We start from the raw sequence: 24,483 nt of genomic DNA on the forward strand, positions 1-24,483 counted from the left end.
AATTCTAAACTTGAGGTCTCAAAATCAAATTTGTGGAAAATTACTTCTTTCTCGAAAACTAAGTCACTTCAGAGGGAACCGTTTCTCACAATGTTTTATACGATCAACCTCTCCCCATTACTCATTACCGTGTAAGGTTTCATGCTAATAATTATTTTGAGTGATTACCAATAGTGTCCACTGTCTTTAAACCATCTCAGCTCCCTGGGGAGTATACAGCCTGTGCGCAATATATGCGCTACTTGGCTAACCAATCACAAGAACAATCTCTTTCCTCACATACATGTACACCCATTTACCCCTGGGTGGAGAGTGTCTTGTTAAAGTGTCTTGCTCAGGGACACAAGTGTCACGAGCGGGATTCAAACCCAATATATGGAATTTGAGGCAATGTGTGGTGAGGTATCTATATATTTTGGTTTGCAGTGACACCATGTGTGTATCTACATGCCAGGTATATTTTGCTCTTTAGAGAACTATCTTGCTTTATATTCTACTATCGCAGAGTAGATTATCGGAATTCGAGAGACTTCTCAGTTCTGAAAAGAACTGTTCTGCTTTGTACAGTACAGTAGAATATACATGTAATCACAAGGTGAAATCTGAACTAGACACTAGACTTACCAAAGTCTCATCCTCCACAGCTGTGAGGAAATTGATGATGGCTTTCAGCTCTTTGTGATGGATTTGGCGAGACACGTAAAAGCGTAACAAACCAAACATGGAGTTACGAATCGTACGGGCATCGCTCAAACTCAGATCTGTTGTGCTAGGGCTGAGAAATAATGAGAAAATCACATTATATGGATAATAAGACGATAGCGCTTAACAAGAGTATCAACAGTACTTTACACCAAGGACAAAAGTGCGTGGACGGGGACTCCAGCCCACACTGATCAGAAACACCAGGGCACAATTTCATAGAGCTGCTAAGCACACAAATTTGCTGAGCATGAAATTTCTTCCTTGATAAACAGGATTACAAACCAAATTTCCATTTTTTGCATTCTGCCTGTTACTGATATTCATCTGTTGTTTGCTTATCCTGAAAATCTCGTAAAAATTTGGTTGGTAATCCTGTTTTTATCGAGGCAAAAAATTAGTGCTAAGCAAATTTTTGTGCTTAGCAGCTCTATGAAATTGTCCCCAGAGCTCAGGGCCAGTGCACTTAACCACTCGGCCACAACACAGTACCATTCAGCAGAGTGTGGCTTTGAGTCCCAGTCGAGATGCCTGCTTCCTTAAGCAAGACACTTAAACGAACACGTTGCCTTGGTACGGTCGAGTTGGTCTTTGAAAAGCGTTTGCAAACGTTTGTTAATGCATATGATTAGCAAGATGTTTTAAAAGTAGAATATAATGATCCGCACAAAGATTACTAAAAATTGCGTGGTTTTCTTTTTACCTCGTCGACCAACTCGGTCAACCATTTATGGGAGTAAAATTTTGTATTCCCATATATGGCCGACTGGGTTAGTTCGCGAAGTAAAAGGAAAACCACGCAATTTCGAGGCAAACTTGTGTGGATCATTGTATTCTACTTTTAAAAGATCTTTCTAACCCTGTGCATTTTATAACAAACGATTACAAACGTTTTGTATAGACCAACTCGTCTGATCTAAGGCAACGTGTTCCTTTAACCATGATGCTTCGTCCTTCGGATGAGACGGAAAGCCATTGGTCCCAGGTGTTGTGTAACGCACGTAAAAGAAGTTCGATTGTCAGCATATTGCACCACAGCTTCTTATAAACCATTACATGGTGCTAAGAATTAGGTCTCATGATTCACACGTAGCCCACATACCTTGCAGGAATTACTACATGTTACAGCGCCAGGAGAGTCACTGAGTGGCGGATATAATAATAATTTTGGGGGCTAATCGTCCTTACTCGCAGCTAAAGCTAAATTGCAAAGGAAGCGGCTACAACGTGCTTTAGAAGCAGGCATGCAAGGGCGCATTCAGCCGCCAGCAACATCAACCCATTGTGACCACGGAGCACAACCAAGATCGAAAGTGCTCAATTTTTTGTCCTGAGGGAGGAAAACCGGATAGTCTGGAAAACCCTTGTGGCACAGCATAGAACCAACACACAACTCAACTCACATATGGCCCCGACCGGGAATCAAATCGGTGTAACCTTGGTGAGAGGCGAGCGCTTTACGCACAAGCCAACCGTGCCACCCTGTATATGCGCACTATATATAAGAAGCCACTATTATTACTATTGTTAATATTACAGTGAATTCCAGTGAATGCATTCATACCAGTAATATGTCCAAATGGCATCCAGGAGATATTGAACACCAAAGTTCCGTCGAAATCTCTTCTTTTCATCTTTGATGACTGTAGAGATATACTGGATATGACCTGAAAACACAAAGGTCAATCACATAACATGTTTTATTAGTTATATTTTACTTGATCCTGTGGATTGACCAGACTGAAGGTAGCCTTGTTCCCGCTGCAACCCCTTATACAAAAAGCAATAAAAACACTACGGAGCCAGACTGTGCAAGGAGAACAACAGACTTCTGTTTTATGAAACGCGGAAAACCGCTGAAGAGTTGCATGCCTGGAAAAGTGTAAGTGAAATCTGACACAATTGTCAGAGATTTGTCTGTACTAATAGCTTCTACTTTTAGTATCAGTCCTATTAGATCTTCAATTTAAAGGCAGTGGACACTATTGGTAATTACTCAAAATATTTATCAGCATAAAACCTTTCTTGGTGACGAGTAATGGGGAGAGGTTGATGGTATAAAACATTCTGAGAAAAGGGTCCTTCTGAAGTGCCATAGTTTTCGAGAAAGAAGTAACTTTCCACGAATTTGATTTTGAGACCTCAGGTTTAGAACTTGAGGTCTTGAAATCAACCATCTACAAGTAAACGCACACAACTTCGTGTAACAAGGGTGTTTTTTCTTTCATTATTATCTCGCAAGTTCAATGACCGATTGAGCTCAAATTTTTATAGGTTTGTTATGTTATGCATATGTTGAGATACACCAACTGTGAAGGCTAGTCTTTGCAATTACCAGTAGTGTCCACTGCCTTTAACGTTGTGTTTTAAAATAGTGTGATGAAGAATAGCATACATGTACCTACCTATTCTAAGTGCAAAGTCACTCTTACTCCAGATACGGAAATCAAACAAGAGGTACCTGAAAAGAAATAAGGAGAAATCTATCAGAAATGGCTCGTTGTAATCAAGAAACTGAAATCCTTCACTATGAAAATCGTTAAATTTTAGCAGCATCATTTTCTCAATGGCAACAACTTCTACCTGTCAGGCCATGTCACATGGTTTTCCATCCATAACCCTCTCAATCGGTTACACTCTGTGGAGTTCTACGGCGTGTCATGGCCTAGCGGTTAAGAGCACCAGATTTCAACTTTGGTTTTTGTCAAATGGGTTTGATCCTGAAGGTGCTCAAAACAATTTCTGTTCTGAAAGTGTCCAATGGCTTTAAAGGATTTGGGTACTTTTTCAAAATGCCCATAGATTTACATTAAACTTACTGGGTTTGAAGATAATGATAGTGGAAAGCTTCCCTTCAAATATTACTTACTGAGGTGCTGTAGTTTTTGAGAAATGAGTAAAACAATGTCATGAAAATTTGTTTATAAATTATTAAAATAATTTTCGTCTCATGAGATGAAAATTATTTTCATAACATTGTTTTACTCATTTCCCCAAAACTACAGCACCTCAGCTTGTAATATTTGCAGGGAAGCTTTCAACCATCATTATCTTCAAACTGTGTAAGTTTAGTGTAAATCTGTGAACATTGTGTTTTGTGTCCTACAAAAGTTACATAGACCCTTTAAACAAGATTTATCATGGCTGATTGCGTCAGGTGTCAATAGCAAACTATTGAGGTCTAGTGACTGTCTAAAGGCCCGGTCACACAGGCCTCGATAACGAGAACGATAACGAGAACGATAAAAATGCACGCCCTCGATTGGTTGAAATGCTCCACGCAGAATACGCCCACACTCATTCAACCAATCGAGGGCGTGTATTTTTATCGTTCTTGTTATCGTTCTCTTTATGGGGGCCTGTGTGACCGGGCCTTAAGGGTATGACCACCCACTCGTACCTGTATGCCTGTTTGAGCAATGATGGATTACCAAGGCACACTGATTCCACTAGTGTCTGCACAGCCATTAGTACAAGCACATCAATCAAGGAAGGATCCACCTGTAATTACACAAAAATTCAACAATTTTAAAAAACAAAAACATTTCAAACAGTGTAATCTTCGGATGGGCCATACAGCCATTGGTCCTGTGTGTTGTTTAAAGGCAGTGGACACTATTGGTAATTGTCAAAGACTAGCCTTCACAGTTGGTGTATCTCAACATAAGCATAAAATAACAAACCTGTGGAAATTTGAGCTCAATCGGTCATCAAACTTGCGAGATAATAATGAAAGAAAAAAACACCCCTGTCACACGAAGTTGTGTGCATTTAGATGGTTGATTTCGAGACCTCAAGTTCTAAATCTGAGGTCTCAAAATCAAATTCATGGAAAATTACTTCTTTCTCGCAAAACTATGTCACTTCAGAGGGAGCAGTTTCTCACAATGTTTTATACCATCAACCTCTCCTCATTATTCGTCACCAAGAAAGGTTTTATGCCAATAATTATTTTGAGTAATTACCAATAGTGTCCACTGCCTTTAACGCATGTGTAAAGAAACCCAGAGCCTTTAATAAATATAGTCCTCATGAAAGTCTGGGGAAAATTAAGTCTCTAAATTCATGTTAAAACGGTGTAAAATGTTATTCTATTTGACTGAGATTATAAGAAAACCTGGCTAAAATGCACACCTTTCTCAAAGCCAGCTTAAAGATTACCTTCACAGTTAAAGACACTGGATACCTTTGGTAATTGTTAAAGACCAGTATTCTCACTTGGTGTATCCCAACGTATGCATAAAATAACAAACCTGTGACAAATCCTGCTGTACATTTGTATGTGCTCTTAGATGCTTAATAAAAGGCTTCAGCTGAAGTCTTTTATTATTTCAGTTAGAAACTACCTCTTTCTCAAAAACTATGTTACTTCAGGGGGAGCCGTTTCTCACATTTTGTTATACTATCAACAGCTCAGCATTGCTCATTACCAAGTAAGGTTGTTGTGCTAACAATTATTTTGAGTAATTACCAATAGTGTCCAGTGCCTTTAAACACTGAATACTCTTCTAAAAATTCTTGCCCCATTTACCCTTTGCAGGAGAGCTCCGATGGTAGCAATGCCTTGGGATTTATGCAACATGTCTTGGTTGATTTGGTGACCTACACACATGTTTTTCAGTAGCGTTAGAAAGCCTGCAACATGATTCTGTTCAAACTTCACATCTGTCACAAATAAAGAATGAAATGTAAAATAAAATATAATAATAAATGGAGTTGATAGTGTCATCGTATCAGTGCAACAAAGTGGTATCTCGATTTTGTAATAATGTTTGTAATAATGTTAATAATAATGATAATAATAATACAGCATTTATACTGTGAGGTGCACTTGTGGGAAAACTTTCAACGGAACCAGTCTAGTAGAAGTTTAAGTTAAAGGAACACGTTGCCTCGGATGGTTCGAGTTTGTCTTTGAAAATCACTTATAACAGTTTGTTAAAATACATATGGTTAGAAAGATGATTTAAAAGTAGACAATGATCCACACATATTTGCATCGAAATTGCATGGTTTTCCTTTTACTTTGCAAACTAACACGGTCGGCTATTTATGGGAGTCAACAATTTGACTCCCATAAATGGCCGACCGTGTTAGTCAACGAGGTAAAAGGAAAACAATGCAATTTCGAGTGATACTTGTGTGGATCATTATATTCTACTTTTAAAATATCTTTCTAAGCATTTTATAACGGTTACAAACGCTTTTCAAAGACCAACTCGACTGATTCAAGGCAACATGTTCCTTTAAGTTAAAGTATTGTCAAATTGTTGGGAAAGCAAGCATGACGAGTGCGTTTTCAGTTTCTGCTGGAAGAGAGTGATGCTGTGCAATTGTCTAAGGTCTTCCGGAAGTGAATTCTAGATTGAAGCTATGTTGGAAAGAACCCTGTCCCTGTAACTGGCCAGGCGAGTTTGAGGAACATGAAGTGTTTTGCTGATAGATCTCAGGCCTGGTTTCGTCTTACAGGGCATCAACAGATTTTTCATGTACGGTAGAACTAAACCATGTAGTGCCTTGAATGAGAGTATGATTATTTTGAATTGAATTCGCTGATGGACAGGTTCATAATGTTAAGCAATCTCTCACAAACTAAAATGTTGGGGAAAAAAAGGAAAAAAGATAGAACTCACCTGAATGGTTATCTGGTATAACCTCCCACTCATCCTCACCAATCTGTGCTATGATTGGCCTAGGGCTGTCAACATCGTCCAGAAGGGTATGTGTCGGGGACAGCGATTGGTTCGATTCGTTTTCTTGGGTTACAAGTTCAAGAAGTGGGAATAAAACCTGAACCCCACCGATGCAGTTGAGTACTTCCTACAAATTACACCAAGTAAAAAAAAAAAAATTATTGTGAATGTACGTAGATACTGTAATACATTTCATTTCATTTCTAGACATTTGTTTCCATTTCAGCAGAGAATCAAATAACAATAACAAAGAACAGTCTTGAGGGGAAATGGAAATGCATGTGGGAAAACCCTCAAAAGCCAAAGATTCTTGTAGGCATGGCCAGACAAACAACACGAACAGACCAACATAAACATTAACAAGTATAGTGAGAGAAGGTACGATATCTAATTAAGACAGAAAAGACTTTATGTGAATTTAAGTGACTTCAGAGGGCTGTGATTGGTCAATACGTAATGGGGTGGGGCTTAATGGATCGGTCTATTGTGCAATCGCTAACTGTTGAATGAGGTTCATACTGGTCTAGCTAGTCATCCAACTAATTAGACCAGCATGCACCTCATTCCACGCCTTATGATTGCGAACTGAGTATCTATGATAAGGTCTACGTACATGTATGATGCCGCAAGCCTACAACAACGCCCTCATTGAGGTCATTGAAGACATTATCATTGGCTAAGAGATGTGCGCAGCGTGTACACACACATTCTCAAAAAAATGCATTCTTGTGGAGCCTACTTTTGTGCTTTCCTTTGTCCCTGCACCTCACAGTTTCCCATAGACTTTATACACACATCTCCCTTTGGAGCACCCAAATCTTTAGAATTCCCCTATGAAGACCTTTTATTTTCCCTTTTTTTCTTGAGTCCTTGGTCTCCAGAAGGTACCAAATAGACGTTTATCATGCTGCCTCCATCTTGGTCATGTTCCTTGTATCGAATAACAATAATGTATGCAAATAATCATTTTGCAAATAGGAACCAGACTATTTTGTTTTATCAGCCTCAGTTTGGTTACATTGATATCAATGGGAGGTAATCAAGATGGCTGCACCATGATAAAGGTCTGTATGAGCGCACATGCACGTTTCCATTGGTTGACCCCAGTGATGGCGGCCAATGCAAGGGGGGGTCTATTTGTCATCCTACCTTGACGTCCCACGTATCGCAGCTATGACCTTTGAGTCGTCCGTTGTAGAGATGAGCCGGAGCCAGGTCGAGACACACCGAGTCCCTGCAGGCCTTGCCGTGGTAGTACAACAGCAACTTACTGCTCAGGTCCGAGATTTCACTGTCATCGGACTGGAATAATCTCATGTTGTTTGCTCCTTTGGACACAAAAAAACCCCAAAACATCATGAAATCAAATGGCTATGGGATTTGAGGCATTGCGTGGTGAGGTATCAACATATATTTGGTTTCTCCTGACGATGACTTGAGCAAGCTAGTTGAGACATTGAGACCAATTAAGAACTCACTCTGCGGTAGTGAAGTTAATAACAATCCTCTATAAGCTACAGTAGTTATTAAAGGCAGTGGACACTATTGGCAATTACTTAAAATAATTATTAGCATAAAAACTTATTTTTTAACGAGTAATGGGGAGAGGTTGGTAGTTTAAAACATTGTTAGAAACGGCTCCCTCTAAAGAAGAAGATTTTTCGAGAAAGAAGTAATTTCCACAAATTTGATTTCAAGACCTCAAATCAAGCATCTGAAAACTTTGTGTGACAATGGTGTTTTTTCTTTCATTATTATCTCGCAACTTCGACGACCAATTGAGCTCAAATTTTCACAGGCTTATTATTTTATGCATACATTGAGATACAACACGTGAGACGACTGGTCTTTGACAATAGACCAATCCATTACGCCCCGCCTCCTTACCAGTTGACCAATCACAGCCACAGCCGCGAAACCCGATCACCATTAATGCAAAGATCACCAAACGGTTCAAATAGTGATCAGATTTCGCGGTTGTGATTGGTCAATGATAATTGGGCCTGGCTTAATGGATCGGTGTATTACCAATAGTGGCCAGTGTCTTTAAGGGCAAATACCTGTTGAACACAAATGAATTCTAAAATAATTTTAATGGCTTTGTGTTGAAAATGCAGATCTAGACTCAAGAGAGGTGGATATACCAGCAGCAGCAGCTTTGCCGAAAAATATAAAAGTTGTTCCTTATCTTCATTCAAAGATGAAAGCTTTACCGGAAGGGACAGTTTTGCAAACATTAGGGCCTACTCATGGAGCAGCTAATCTTGACTAAAAATGGAGTCAGCATAGGGCAAGTTTGAGTGTGCACCATGGTTAACGAAAGGTTGATTAATTTCACTTGAACCCAGGCTGGTCAACCATTGGTTGACTACTGTGGTTGATCGTTTGGAACCATAGATAGGATTTGAAACTTTGCATGGTGGAGATAAGATATAGAAGAGTTTGCGGTAACACCATGTAATAACAATCTCTAAGTGAGTTGGGGTGATTCTGAAAAGAACCGTTGGGTTAACTCGACGTTTCAATCAGTATGCTCTGATCGTCTTCTGGAAAATGCTGGACTCTGATGCTGCATGCTGCTTAAGTACTAGGCGGTGGATCAGCGGTGATGCACGAAGGCGGGAAATGTAGGCGGGAAATGAACTCGATGATGCGTGGTGAAACCTGTTGTGGAGCCTTGGGAGTTGTGTGGGGGGTGCGTGCTCACTGAACCGTGTCAGTAGGAACAAGCACAGGGGGCAGTGAGGGTGTAGAGTAGAACCATAGAGTTACATATAAGAACTAGAGGACACACTGGCCTATATACTCGACCCGGCATGCACGCAGGCGGCCATTACAGCGTGTGTTTGTGCGGCCATTTTGTAAGTTGACAAAACAGCATTGCGTAGCTTTCGATAAACACAAACTCCAATGTGTGTTTCATATTCAATGCGTGTACAGAATGGCGTGCGCGTGTCTCCTTGCGGTCCCGTAGCAGTTGTGCAAGAAGCATCACCAGTGCGCCCTCTAGTTATTATATATAACTCTATGTTTGGAACCAGCCTCATGACCAAGTTGTCTTCCATGGTCCCGACAGCCTGTTCCATGCTAACATGTGTAAAGTACAGAAGAAAACCAGTGACACTACAACGAAAATACGGAAGGCAATGGAGTGTTCCCGATGTGTGACAAGACTTTCAACCAAGTCGTTTGAGTGAGTACGTCACTGCGCATGTACGTTGATGGTCATTGGTCAACCACGGGTTGATTAATTGTTCGCACTTGAACTTGCTCGTATTTGCAGCAGGACAATGTTGAGCCTTATGTTTATTTTTTTTATTTTTATGCAAGTCGCCTGACACAAAAAGCCTGAAAGCCACTTCAAGGTAAGGGCTACAATTTTTCTTTTTCAGAGGTTGTTGCCACCTACTCCTAAGGATGAAACAGGGTTATCCCTTTTACAGTCCATAATTTGAAGCCTGGCCGGTAGAGCAGAAAGCAATACCTCCCCAATATTGAATCAAAGAGAGTAAGTATACCAGTGGGGACACCTTTGCCAAAATTACCAATAACATTGACTTAAAAAGTAGATAACCAGGAAAAGAAAACAAGCAGATTTATAATGTGACAAAACCAAGAAAATAGCAAAGATAAAATGCTGCTCCGAACACTGCATAGACACGAAGGTTGTAGCAATAAAAAACCTTATTTTTTTTAGATCAAAGAGATGGGGACGAGGTTTTAAAGACACTGGACACTATTGGTAATTGTTAACGACTAGTCTTCACAGTTGGTGTATCTCAACATATGCATAAAATAACAAACCTGAGCTCAATCGGTCTTCAAGATATTAATGAAAGAAGAAAAAAACCTTGTTGCACCATCAGCACACAAAGTTGTGTACTTTCAGACGCTGGATTTCGAGACCTCAAATTCTAAATCTGAGGTCTCAAAATCAACTTTGTGGAAAATTACTTCGTTCACGAAAACTACGTCACTTCAGAGGGAGCTGTTTCTAACAATGGTTTATACTATCAACCTCTCCCAATTACTCGTAATCAAGAAAGGTTTTATGATAACAATTATTTTGAGTAATTACCAATAGTGTCCACTGCCTTTAAACGCTAGCTGGCCCCAAGGCCAGTGATTTCAGTGTCTGACCAGTAAGCTCAAGACAAGTCCAGTGGTCTTGTTTTTTTCCTTTTATCATGATCTCCTCTCGGCCGATTTGAATGGTGGATAAACTGCCCCGGGTACTTAGGGAATTTGACATGAATGCAAATAGCGGAATCAGGAAATGATGGTCTCCAACATACCTTGAAATCTGCCCCTCCGAGGTGCTTTGATTTATGAGACATTAGAAAAACACTTTTTCAAAAACTCAGAGTTTAGAATTTAGAAGTTAAAATGCAGACCCAAAACTTGACCCAGAATATACTCGTTTCAGGCAGAACCTCTTTAGAACAGTACTTTTTATACAGGTGTCAAGGGGGGGGGGTCTCCGACCAAACACCAAAGGGGGTTCGAGTTTTTAAGTATATATCCCTTCATAAATAATTTCTAAACAATTTATCCAGGCACAGTTCATTTTTGCTTGACTTATTTACATGTTTAGTAAATTTTAGTCCTATGTTTAAGCTAAAGACCGTGTCACAAGCAGCACTTTTTCAGGCAGCCAGTTTCACCGTTTGCACAAAGAACACTTTGGCACCACAAGAGACATTCTTCTAGTTGTAACTCACTATCGCCAGGAAAACAAAGTATGGTGCATCAGCCTACAATTCAATTTACTACTCAAAACGGAATGGGACGTAAATGTTGTTTTTGTTATCATGCTTAACTCTTGTCTTACCTGCTGTGTAGAGTTTCTTGATCTGCAGCGGCTGCAGCACGTCGTGAAACACGCAGACGATTCCCAGCTGACCTTGCAGCGACCTTGGCTCGCCCCACTCCATGTCCTGCATCCCGACAGGTACCATGGCGACCGAGGACTCGTTGGCCTCCGAGGCGGAGTTCCGAGACGAGGGAAGTTTGAAGGGGAAGTGGAGACGGGAGGAATGGAATGAGAAGGAAGTCGACGGCGTGGAGTCTTCATTGGCTTGATGGAGGAGACTTGTTGACGTAGGGTAACCAATATGGCAAGATATGAATGGCTAAAACACACAAATGAAAGAATGATATTAACTGTGATACCATTGATTGAACAAATGTGTTTTAACATGTGTTTTAAATTGATCAGTAGTTTCAGCCTGTTTGACAATGTGTGGCTAACTGTTCCAAAGAAGTTAGGACTAGTCCTAAGTTCTTTGTGAAATCGACAGCAGATGTTTGTTCTTTGAACGTAGATTTCTAGCCGGTTGATAATTCTGAATTAAAACCTGGAGATAAGCAGGGGCTGTACCAAGGATGGAGACAATGATAAGTTCACAATAATATCTTGAAATCAATTCGAGACCTTGTTGGAAGCCAGTGTAAATTTTGAAGTATAGGGGTGATATGATCACGCAACTACAACAAATTAAAATGTTTGGATTGTTTATACATACGTCTGAAATGATCGGGAATTTGAGCTGTGACACCAGGTGTTGGTGTCCATCAACGTAGACACAGAGTTGACTCTGGCTGAAGGGTCGTCGTGACGACATATGTGTTATGTCGATACAATGCTGGAGGAAATACGAAACAAACCAATAAGTGAGAATCGGTTCTAATGATGACCTATGAATTTGACAAAAATAGCGGTACAACTCGAGAAAGGGTCACTGAGAAGAACATTCTTAGGTCTACTCTGCAATCTGGGGTGTTCCATATGGTTTTATCTTCATTTTCTTATTAATTTGATCCAATTTATAAAATCTAATTTAAATACAACAGTTTAAAAAAGTAATATTAATAAAAATACAAAAACAAAACAAGAGTGATGCGTTGACAAACACCAATTCCCCGCTGAGATTAATCTCATTCTTGAGTTATTGCTTGGACAACATTTCTTTTGTTTTAGCCATAATAACCTTTACATTTGAGCTAGGGGGTCCAAAAACAACAGCCTTCTGGGGGATCCCATGACCAATCCACAAACCAAGTTTGGAGTTGATACGCCACGTCCTTTTGGAGTTATTGCTCGAACAAATTTTCCAACTGTGGACCTTTCCCGAATCGTGGACTATATTGTCCTCGCTTGTTATAGGTCCACGGTTTGAATGTGTATACCTACTCTTACACGCAAACTTACACACGCACTGAAGGACAAGGCAAACACTATATGCCCTTTCGGCTGGCTTAGCCAGCGAGGCATAACGATTATTAACTTCTTTTTTTGATGGGTTTAAAAAAAAAAAAATAATTCTGGTTAAAAACAAAGAAATCAAATCCCTGTTATTAGAGTCCTACGGTGGGAAAGAGGTTGTAACATTTGATTTCAAATCTGCTTACCCATTTGTTATCACTTATGGGGTAGTCGGTGAGTGAGACCGTGTAGTACTCTTTCCTTGTACAGACAGCAATGACAAGCACACCATCATGCGTGAAAAAAGCTTCAAATCCAGCACCATTACCTGTGAAAAAACTGTAATGTACATGTACAGTGGAAAGATGGCATTAAATTAAAGCTTCTTTTGTAATTTTATTTTTTTAAATGTATCTGTTAAAGGGAAGGTACACGTTTGGTAATATTGTCAAAGACCAGTCTTCTCACTCGGTGTATCCCAACATAAGCATAAAATATAAGTCTGTGAAAATTTGAGGTAAATTGGTAATCGAAGTTGCGAGAAAATGATGAGAGAAAAAACACCCTTGAATTTGTGTGCTTTCAGATAGGAATAAAAGACTTCTGGCTAGAAGTCTTTTTTTTTATTTAGTGAGAAATTACCTCTTTCTCAAAATCTATGCTATTTCAGAGGAAGCCCTTTCTCATAATGTTTTATACTATCAACAGCTCTCCAATTCTTGTTACCAAGTAAGTTTTTAAGTTAATATTTGTTTTGAGTAATTACCAAACATGTACCTTCCTTTTAAAAAAAGAAGAATCAGAAATACTAACGCTAACCCTCACACTTCATTGTGTACATATGTGGGACTACGTTTGAATTATGAGACCTACTTCTTTCACAAAGCACAATGTAATGGTTTACAAGGTGCTGTGGTGTAACATGCTGCCAATCAAACCATGAACACCAAGGCGAACCACTTCTCCAAGTGCACTGGATTCTTTTAAATGCGTTACACAACACACGGAACCAACAGCTTTACGTCCTATCCGAAGGACGAAGCATCATGGTTAAGTGTCTTGCTTAAAGACTCTAGACACTGTTGGTAATTTTCAAAAACCCGTCTTCTCACTTGGTGTATCTCAACATATGCATAAAATATCGAGCCTGTGAAAGTTTGAGCTCAATTGGTCATCAAAGTTGCGAGATAATAATGAAAGAAAAAACACCCTTGTCACACGAAGTTGTGTGCTTTCAGATGCTTGATTTCGAGACCTCAAAATCTACATGTAAATCTGAGGTCTAGAAATCAAATTGGTGGAAAATTACTTCTTTCTCAAAAACTACGTTACTTCAGAGGGAGCCGTTTCTCACAATGTTTGATACCATCAACAGCTCCCCATTACTCGTTACCAAGTAAGGTTTTGTGCTAGTAATTATTTTGAGTAATTACCAATAGTATATTGATTTTGGTTTTTACCCATACACCAATGTGTGTTGTAGCACTGTATACTCTGTACTTTTTTTCCCCTTTTTTTTCACAGGACTCGGGAAAGTACTGAGTATACAGTACTAACACACATCGGTGTATGGGTAAAACCAAAATCGATATTCTTTATCCCCGAGGCACATTTAACATCTCCTATAATTACCAATAGTGTCCACTGCCTTTAAGGAAACAGGTGTAACAACTTGGTCTCAAACCCACACTTTGCTGATGAGAAACACCAGAGTTTGAATTTGGTGCTGTTAACCACTAGGCCATGATACGCCATGGTAGCTACTCTAGCCTTACCTGTACAACTGCCTGCGGTAGAATCCATGCTCAATGGCAGCTGCTGTGATGGGTGTGTTATTGAGGCACAGCCACGTATGGAATGTAAAGCCATGACCAGGCCACTTGCGAACCACTGGAATGGTGATCCCCTGAAAGAAATCATATATCGACCATTGAATACGCTACCCAAATTACCAAAGCTGAAGTAAGTTATATGCCACCAGTTCCATGGCAGTTGCTATAATGCAAACTTTACAGTACATGTACAATAGGAGACAGTAGTGCTTTTACGCTAATTTACGGTTAAAGGGTGTATGTAACTTTTGTAGGACAAAAAACACAATGTCCACAGATTTACACTAAACTTACACAGTTTGAAGATAATGATAGTAGAAAGCTTCCCTGAAAATATTACGTGCTGAGGTGCTGTAGTTTTTTGGGAAATGAGTAAAACAATGAATTGAAAATAATTTTCGTCTCATGAGACAAAAATTGTTTTAAGCATTTACAAAAGTATTTTTATGATATTGTTTCACTCATTTCTCAAAAACTACAGCACGTCAGTAAGTAATATTTGAAGGGAAGCTTTCCACTATCATTATCTTCAAACCTTGTAAGTTTAATGTAAATCTATGGACATTTTGAAAAGGTACCCAAATCCTTTAAACAGAACTGAGCAATGTATGTTTTTGCGAGTCTCCGTAAAGCTACAACCAATCAAATCGCTGTATTATCTACCCCTTGGGGTGCACTTTAGGTGCTCACAAGTTGGACAAACTGGTGCACTGGGTATGGAACTCACATAAGGCTATTAATCAGCAATGTGAAAGGGGAACCAGACAGAGAGGCAAAATTATTCTAACCAACCACAGAGAAAGGACCACGGAAGGAGTAAGAACGAAATCCAACAGACGATCAGCCCAAACTTGTCCCTTAGAAAATGACATATTATAAAACTCTTTCCTATGGATTCCTTCATTCAGAGAGAAGTTGTAATAAACCAGCAGGATTTCGAGTAAACGATGAATCATCTCTGATCGGCAATCAACTATGGACAACAGAGAAATTTGTTCCCATACTTGATGTTCTTTTCAGAATTTGTTTAGAAAGTGGAGCATACTTTGAATAACTCAGTATTGCATGCAAAAAAAGCAACCATGTGGCTGTTAAATCACAGGTGCTGGCAGCAGTGATCATTGTTTGGAAGTGCCGTGGCCGAGTGGTTAAGAGCAACGAATTCAAACTCTGGTGTTTCTGATCAGCAGAGTGTGGGTTTGAATCCCCAGCCGTGACACTTGTGTCCTTAAGCAAGACACTTAACCATTGCTTTGTCCTTCGATTGGGACGTAAAGCCGTTGGTCCCATGTGTTGTGTAATGCATGTAAAAGAACCCAGTGCACTTATCGAACAGAGAAGGGGTTCGCCCCGGTGTTCCTGGCTGTGGCTGCTAAATGCTCCGTAGCACCTTGTAAACCCTTATAAGGTGCTACATAATTGGGTCTCAGAATTCATCACTTCAATAACCTATCTTTCTCAAAGTTTGTATATACTCAGCGCCTTAAGTACCTTGTTAAGCAGATACGTGCGCTACTTAAGACTTTAATATTATTATTATTCATTTGATGCTGGGACGTTCTAATTCCTTCCGTTGTCCTTTCTCTATGGACCAACAGTCATGATGGATTTCAAAAGCAATTATGAAAGGATGAACAGGTACTAAGTTAAGGAGAATGGACGAGAAAGTGTAGATTCGTGAATAGAATGTACGAGCCGAATCTACACTTTAGAGTCTATTCTCTGACTTTACCCCTTGGTTATGTAACAGTTTCAATGAATTGGATTAGTACCAACACTAATTACTCAAATAATTGTGTTACTAAAGCGATTTTTCTCAACTGGAAAATGTTTTTGTAAATTGAAAAACGTGTTTTTCAGCTATGTGTTTTTGCACTTCATGAAAATCTTTCAGTTTGGAAAGACAGTAATTTTCAAGTTGAACTATTTACTAAAGTTTGTAATGAATCTACACTCAAGAGTAGATTACATTACAAATCTTCGTAACGAATAGCAGATTCGTAAAAATAATCTACACTTTTAACAATAGAGTGACGTCACAGAAACAGTTTATAAACTTACAGAGAGACTTTCTTGGAGGTCAAAGTAATGATGGGCGCCCTGCTTGCCTTCCTTGCGTGCCATGGTGGATAGTGCATGCATCAGTCGCAGACAGTTGGGAGACAGCGATTGGTCGTCCAATCCCCTCATCAGACCAATCAGACGCTTGAGTTGTGATGAGTTGATGCTGTAAGAACCCAAAGCTTCCATCAAGACAATTAACCTCTCTGCAATAATAATAATAATAATAATAAAATTTAAAGGAGTTGGGTACTTTTGTTAACACAAAACACAATGTCCACAGATTTACATTAAACTTACACCGTTTGAAGATTATGATAGTAGAAAGCGAATCTTAAAATATTAGTTGTTGAGGTGCCGTAGTTTTTGAGAAATGAATTAAACAATGTCATGAAAATACGTTTTTTCATGCTATAAGAATTTTCGTCTCATGAACACCGAGACGAAAATTATTTTCATGACATTGTTTTACTCATTTTTTTAAAAACTACAACACCTCAGCAAGTAATATTTTCAGGGAAGCTTTTTACTATAATTATCTTCAAATTGTGTAAGTTTACTGTAAATCTGTGGACATTTGTGTTCTTTGTCCTACAAAAAGTACATAGACCCTTTAAATATAAAGATTGACACAAATATACCTCGAAATTGTGTGCTTTTCCTCATATGTCGCGAACTAACAGCACACCAATTTTTGGAGTCAAATTTTCCACTCCACAAAATGGCCGACCCTGTAAGTTTCTAGAACTGAAACTTTCTTCATTGTCTTCTCTAGGGTAATTAGCTAATATAGTAAATAAAGCCCAGTTTATACTTCCTGCAAATGTGAATGTGACGCAAATTTTGTCGTCACTTGGTTGTTTTCGCAGCAAATGTTTTACAGTAGTTGAGCACAAGTCAACTAATGCGAATTATTTATTGCGAATTTGTGACGTGAAAATTTGTATCTCATTTGAATTCACAGGGAGTATGAACTGGACTTAAGTTAAAAGCTTTTGTTAAAGCGTCCTTCGCTACACAACCAAAATTACCGAATGAAATAAAATTGGCTTCAACTCTGACCTTGAGTCTTTCTGTGGAGACTCTCTTTGGCCTCCAGGGCATCTAAGACAGTCGAGAGGATTCCCTCATTACAGCACTGCATCCTGTTGTAGTCGCTCTGCGTACAGCAGGAGGCAAGGCTGTTTGACAAGGAGATCTGTATCTCCTCCGATTTCAGACGCGGCAGAAGACGCATCAAGATGTGGGCTGCCCCAGTGTTATGAAGGATGTGCTTGCTTTCCTGTTTGTATGCTGTATCCACCATCTATACCAAAATTTAAACTGATTAGTTTAAGTTTTACTATTGGCAATTACTTAAAACAATTATTAGCATAAAAACCTACTTGGTAGTAAGCAATGGAGAGCTGTTGATAGTATAAAACATTGTGAGAAATGGCTCCCTCTGAAGTAGCATAGTTTTTGAAAAAGAGGTTATTTCTCACTCAAATAATAAAAGACTTCAGCTGAACCCTTTTACTATGCATCTGAAAGCAAACAAAGGTGTTTTTCTTTCATTATTCTCTTGCACCTTCGATGACCAATTGAGCCCAAATTTTCACAGGTTTGTTGTTTCATGCAATTGTTGGGATACACGAAGTGAGAATACCGGTCTTTGACAATTACCGAACATGACCAGTGCCTCTAAGAGGTACGAGCCACGTAAATAAATTTTCATTTCAGATGCTTACCATGTCTAAGAGAGCTCCAATGAGCTGCTGAGATGGTTGCCCGAGGGCAAGGAGGAGGTTGCCCAGCCTCGGGTACCCAATGGTCTCCCTAAAGGACACCTTAGCCATGGGGCAATCAGCCTTGACCGCGGCCATGATGTGAAGACAGAAGAAACCCGTCAGCTGTCTCGTGCTTCCCGTTTGCTGTAAACATCAAAACGAGGTCTTCAATTATTTATCAGACTTGAACTAGATACACATTGTGGAGCTCAGAATAACACAGCTGCACAGTGTGATGAAGGATTGCGGATTGGTCTAGGTGTCATCGAAGTGGCAGCAACACTTTTGATGTAGAAGCAGTATGTACAGTCGTGATGTAGTCTTAAATTTGCCAAATTGCCGGAATTTGACAGCGACAGTGCCCCGACTTGATTAGGTTTTGAGATCGGGGATAATCAACATGGTCTTCGCAAGGCTGCCGGGTTGTGTGAATGGGGCCTAGCGTTTAAGGGCACCTGACTCAAGCTCTGATGATTCTGATCAGCAGAGTGTGGGTTCGAGTCAAAGTGGTGACACTTACATGGTGCTGTTAAAGGAATAAGCCTATTCCGAGTTCCAGCTGCGCATGTCTGTTACTGCCGCCAACGCAACTTGTTGCTCTCTATTGACCTTTTGACAATACCCGCTGGTATTGTCAAAAGGTCACGAGAGAGCAACACATTGCATTGTCAGCAGTAACAGACATGCGCAGCTGGAACTCAGAATAGGCTTAGAGGTCTCATACTTCAAATCATGGCTCCAAATACCTTCCAGGAAAAAATACTGCGCACTTTGATACACTCGTAGGGGTGAGACAAAGTGCTATATAAGAACCCGGTATTATTATAAGATGTAGTACTCACAATAGCTTTCTCAATGATGTTGATGAGGACAGTGAAGACATCTGCTGAAACAAAAGCTTCTTGGAGGGCAAGCTTGCGTCGACTGTGAAGAATCTGTGGTATACAACCTGTGGAAGAAAGCCAATCCGTTTAACTCATTACTTCTTTGTAAAAATAATGATCATTATAATAGTGGCTTCTTATATAGCGCTCATATCTGTCACTCAGTGACGCTCAATGCGCTTTAAAATTCAGTACTTCCTGCAAGGTATGTGGATCTACATTTGAATTATGAGACCTCGGGTCGATTTCACAAAGAGTTAGGACTAGTCCGAACTTAGGACTAGTCTTAGAAGATATGAAAAACGTACGGCTAGTCCTAAGTCAGGATGAGTAACGCGTCCTAACTAGAGATAAGACTAGTCTAAACTCTTTGTGAAATCCACCCCTGCTCTTTTAAAACAGCACCATGTAATGGTTTAAAAGGTGCTGTGGCGCAATATGCAGCCAATCATGTGTGTTTATGTGCGTTACAAAACACATGGGACTAACGGCTTTACATCCTATCCGAAAGACTGGACAAACGAATAAAAGAAACATTGTAAAGAACAAAAGAATATCAGTATTATTACTCGGTGAACTATGGACCATTCCATGTAGGTGAGGCGGGGAAAATGGAAAAGCCAGATTTCACCAAGTTTTTAAATTCTGCGACAATGCATTTTGTAACTCAACTGAATTCCAGCAGATTGAAAATGTCAACAAAAAGTTATACTCACGAAATATTGCTAGTTGAAGTTGATGTGGCACTTTATCACATGCAAGTTTTTGTAGTAACTGCTGCACAATTTCAGTTAACTCAACTTGTCTCTGAAGTGGAGGATGAAATTCAGTCATTAAATGTTCAGCACGTCAAAGAATTGTTGTACTTAAAGCCACTGGATACTATTGGTAATTGGCAAAGACCAGTCTTCTCACTTTATGTATCTCAACATATGCAAAAAAATAACAAACCTGTGAAAATTTGAGCTCAATCAGTCGTTGAAGTTGCGAGACAATAATGAAAGAAAACAAACACCCTTGTCACACGAAGTTGTGTGTTTTCAGATGCTTGATTTTAAGACCTTAAGTTCTAAATCCGAGGTCTTAAAATCAAATTCGTGGAGAATTACTTCTTTCTCGAAAAATACTCCACTTCAGAGGGAGCCGTTTCTCACAATGTTTTATACTACCAACCTCTCCCCATTACTTGTTACCAAGTAAGGTTTTATGCTAATAATTATACTGAGTAATTACCAATAGCGTCCACTGCCTTTAATTTAAACTGATAATTCATTATACAATGTGAAAACTTAATTTCATGGAGCTGCTTTATAAGCAGGGCCCAAACTCATAGAGCTGCTTAGCGGCTGATTTTGTTCTTACTGCGTGATTTCCATTTCATAACGCTGCTTACCGTAAGCACACAAAAAGGCAGTCTAATCTTCTGGTGCTTAATGCACAAAAATTAATGACGTAACAAAACAAATCCATTGGAACGCGCAAGATAGCCGCCTAATTTTCTTAGTAACCTGTGAAATACCTTAGCAATTTTTTTGGCTGCAATAAGCACGACAATTTAAGTGCTGTTAAGCAGCTCTATAAATTGGGCCCAGGAATTATTGCTTTACAATTTTCTGCTAAGCAAAAATGGGCACGGGGACCAGTCACACATTGTACTTGTGTCAAGGTATTTTGGCTGGTAACCTTGTTATGGTAAGCATAACTTATGGAGTGCGTTTTGGTGCCCCAACCAGAAACATTGGTTATCGTTTGAGTGTTGTCACGTGTTCGGTTAAGCGCGGTGACGATGCTGTTCAGACCAACCGGTAACCGACTTGAGTTGGTTGGGCTTTGGTTGGGGTCGCCAAAACGCACTCATGCTGTGCTTACATGGTATTTTACTTACATGCTCCGGGGCACAGCCATGAATGGCCAGAACCATCTGTACAATACACTTCAATGCCAGTTCCTGCACCAGCTGAAGGGAACCAGTGTGGACCACAGTGAAGTCACTAGAGGGCGCCGGTGTGTCCAGTAATCCAAAGAGAACGTCAACGGTTGCAGGAGAAACTGCAACTTGGGCATTTTCCTGTCAACAGAAAAATATGGTATCTTTTTAATGTTGCCCTTGAAGAGAAAAAAAATAAATAAATATAAAAAAACCTATACATCTTTTATACTTAAGATGTATAATAATAAACAATGTACATTGATTTTGGTTTTAACCATATACACCATAGTGTTACTGTATTTTTTCCCGAGCTCTGGGGAAAAAACCACCAAACATTAGTACTTAAACTAAGGCATTTAGGCTCCCCCAAAAATATTTTTAGTATTCTGCCTTTTAAAAAAAAAAGGGAGGGCTTTTTTTATAAAACGCCGCCCGACACATTTTTAAAGATAATTAGCTGGGCTATTTTTCAAAATGATTATGTTGTTTGTCTGAGATCGTTAAAACTTCTTTTTTCTGTTTAAACAAAGAAAAGTAAACACAAAAAAAACCAAATCCAAACTCTTCTACAATTAGTAAAATGACAGTGCATACAAACCTGCGACCCAGTTAAAATGGCACCAAACATGTGAATAACTCTTATATGCACATTAATAGACTGCAACAACTGCCAGGTAACATCTTGCAAACAGTCTGAAAGAGACAGGGTTCAAAGAAAAATTGTTTAAATTCAATAATAATTCATTTTGATACTGCCCTCGAGAACAAATGAACAAAACATTTTTTTACTAATCAAAAGTTGACATTTGTTGAATGTTGAAACCATTGATATACATGAAGTATTGGGGTCGAAAGTGTCAAGTAACCATCAACTACTTTGGTCATGGCTTATCGAAATTGTCCGGTACTACCCATGGTACAAATTTTTAAACCCAAAACAAATATTTTAATTTTGTTTTGGTCGGGGGGGGGGGGGGGGGGATATTGAGGTCAAATTTAAACCCTGGAAACAAAAACTTCCATAAAATGCACTGGGATTTACTTTTCCTCTTTCTATAAAATGTCAAGGCTTGGAAATAGCTCTTTGTTGTTGCAGGATCGTTTCGAGTAGGAAAGGCATTGCGTTACTCCACCATTGATAACAAAATGACACAATAGTGTAATCGTTCAAGAACTGGTATTGCGATTTTTCATAATGATGAGAGAAAAAACCTACCATAGAAGAAAGGCACTAGTTCCACGCTGAGGATGGACGGTTTGTACTTGTGATGAGCTGGATTAACTTGTAAGCTAAACACGAAAACAAAAATACATAAATAAATGGATGCTATCTCAAACTACCAGGGGTGAGAGTCATTACTAACAAAAAAAGTCTGAAACTTGGATACAAATTCAAAGGTATGTTGAAGTGATGGCCTTTGTACTGTTTGGCAACCCCTGTTTGGCATTCCAATGAGCATTTGGAAACAGTATTCAAAGCACAAGAGAAGTAGACCAAAGAGCAGGATTTCTTTATTTGTGGAAACAAATATATTCAGATTTTCTTCACCAGGCCGACATAAAAAGTCTGAATTCAGCCAAAAGTTTGAACAATCTCATCCCTTAAACTATCCCTCACATCACTTCACCTAGTGTGATTTTGACTGCTAAATCAACTATGCCAGCCTGTAATGGTATCATTGTGAATGCATCCATGTTTACCCAATATTAGCCATTTGCGAGTTAGATATTTACATTGTCTGGTACAACGATTTCCATAGTCACGGTTGTACGAAACAACCGTGGGTTCGAGGGAATTGTTTCTCGTTCCTTGAGACGCCCTTTGGGTGTGAAAAGCGTTTTAGGTTATTGTTATTATTATAAACTTACTTCATGATGTACTTTCTCCATATGTGGTATGGGTCGTACATGCACTCAAACAGATGGAGCACATGATTAATGAAGGACACCAGTGCAGACTGGTCCCCATCATCTGTGGCAGCACTCATCTGAAGGTAAGAGTAAATGATAATTTTTGAGAGATGAAGGCCACTTGTCTTTACCATATCAAAGAGTTTTAATACCTTTTGTAGATCAATTTTTTTTTGCCATAACATGAAGCTACTCACCGTGAATGAGGATGTATTTAATATAATTTACCTGTAGAAGTTTCAGCTTCATTAGTCTCCAAATTTTGTTTTGAGAAAAAAAAGTGAAAAATCACGAAGCGAAATACCAGTACTGGTAAATAAGTTGCACATGCTAAAATAACCTTTGTGACTTTGTTTTATACTCATTTCTCAAAAACTACAGAACCTCAACAAGTAATATTTTATGGGAAGCTTTTTTATTCTCATTATCTTCAAACCATGTAAGTTTAATGTAAATCTGCGGACATTGCGTTTTATGGCGTACAGACTTACCTTGTTTAAAATGCCGGTTGTCATGGGAACGATGTATTTCAGATACTCACAAGAGGCAACCAGCGCAAGATTGTCATGGTGCCTTTAAACAAAAGTAGTATACAAAGTAAATTTCACAAAAAAAGTAAGCAAGTAAGCAAGAATAAAGGGGTTGTTTGAAGTTTGCTCGGTGTGGATAAATAGGAAAAAACTAAAGAATAAATAGTAAACTTGCAGGTGAACTGTTTCTGCCAAGCAAGTTTTTTTTCTGTGCAGGTCACAATAGCACCCTCAAGAGTCCTCTTTCCTATTCCGAAAAAAAAAGTGTGTCTGTGCGATCTTTACTTTTCCATTTTAAACTATTTTTCTGAAACGATTTTAAGAAACCCAGCGCTAGCACATACGCAGAGAATGGTGATCGTAAGCACAGAATTCAGCGGTAAGCAGAGCTATGAAATTGGACCCTAAAATGAAATATTATGTCGTGGCTCACACTTCTTAAATGTCTTTCAAGTCTTCAAATCTAAACCTTAAGTGCGGAATAACACAGGGATTAACACAAATGCAGGAAGATTCCACTAGTACGAATACCAGAAGCGCAGAACTTTTGGGGGAAAGCAGAGCCATGAAATTACGCTATGGGGCCCAAGTTAAAGAGCTGCTAAGCCCACTTAGCATGAAATTTCTTCCTTGGTAAAAACAGGATTACTGAAATAACTAACTTTCCACTTGACTTTCAGAGTAAGCAAACAACAGCTGAATACCAGTAACAAGCAATAGGCAACAAATGGAAATTTGTTGGTAATCCTGTTTTTATCAAGGAAGAAAATTCATGCTAAGCAAATTTTGGGGTACTTAGCAGCTCTATGAAATTGGGCCCTAGTCAGCGCATGAAGGAATAGACCGATCCATTACGCCCCGCCTCCTTACCAGTTGACCAGTCACAGCCGCAAAACCAGATCACCATTAGTGCAAAGATCACCAAACGGTTCAAATGGTGATCAGATTTCGCGGTTGTGATTGGTC

General features: G+C 39.3%; 1 protein-coding gene across 1 annotated transcript in view; it reads right to left on the reverse strand.

Moving 5' to 3' along the window:
- LOC139939491 (neurobeachin-like protein 1) overlaps positions 1-24,483 on the reverse strand; it is a 65,769-nt gene that overhangs the window by 33,557 nt on the left and 7,729 nt on the right. The window contains exons 5-25 of the mRNA XM_071935451.1: positions 23,479-23,560; positions 22,946-23,064; positions 22,293-22,366; positions 21,675-21,769; positions 21,032-21,214; positions 19,863-19,953; positions 19,105-19,211; positions 18,224-18,406; positions 17,556-17,799; positions 16,494-16,699; positions 14,376-14,506; positions 12,807-12,939; positions 11,921-12,040; positions 11,227-11,527; positions 7,545-7,723; positions 6,336-6,522; positions 5,234-5,367; positions 4,103-4,203; positions 3,108-3,163; positions 2,267-2,369; positions 625-775 (exon numbers count right to left, since the gene is read on the reverse strand). Coding sequence (XP_071791552.1) covers positions 625-775; positions 2,267-2,369; positions 3,108-3,163; positions 4,103-4,203; positions 5,234-5,367; positions 6,336-6,522; positions 7,545-7,723; positions 11,227-11,527; positions 11,921-12,040; positions 12,807-12,939; positions 14,376-14,506; positions 16,494-16,699; positions 17,556-17,799; positions 18,224-18,406; positions 19,105-19,211; positions 19,863-19,953; positions 21,032-21,214; positions 21,675-21,769; positions 22,293-22,366; positions 22,946-23,064; positions 23,479-23,560 — 2,980 coding nt within the window. The remainder of the gene's footprint in view (positions 1-624; positions 776-2,266; positions 2,370-3,107; positions 3,164-4,102; positions 4,204-5,233; positions 5,368-6,335; positions 6,523-7,544; positions 7,724-11,226; positions 11,528-11,920; positions 12,041-12,806; positions 12,940-14,375; positions 14,507-16,493; positions 16,700-17,555; positions 17,800-18,223; positions 18,407-19,104; positions 19,212-19,862; positions 19,954-21,031; positions 21,215-21,674; positions 21,770-22,292; positions 22,367-22,945; positions 23,065-23,478; positions 23,561-24,483) is intronic.

This window comes from Asterias amurensis, chromosome 7, assembly GCF_032118995.1.
Source record: "Asterias amurensis chromosome 7, ASM3211899v1".
In the NCBI taxonomy this organism is placed as follows: Eukaryota; Metazoa; Echinodermata; class Asteroidea; order Forcipulatida; family Asteriidae; genus Asterias; species Asterias amurensis.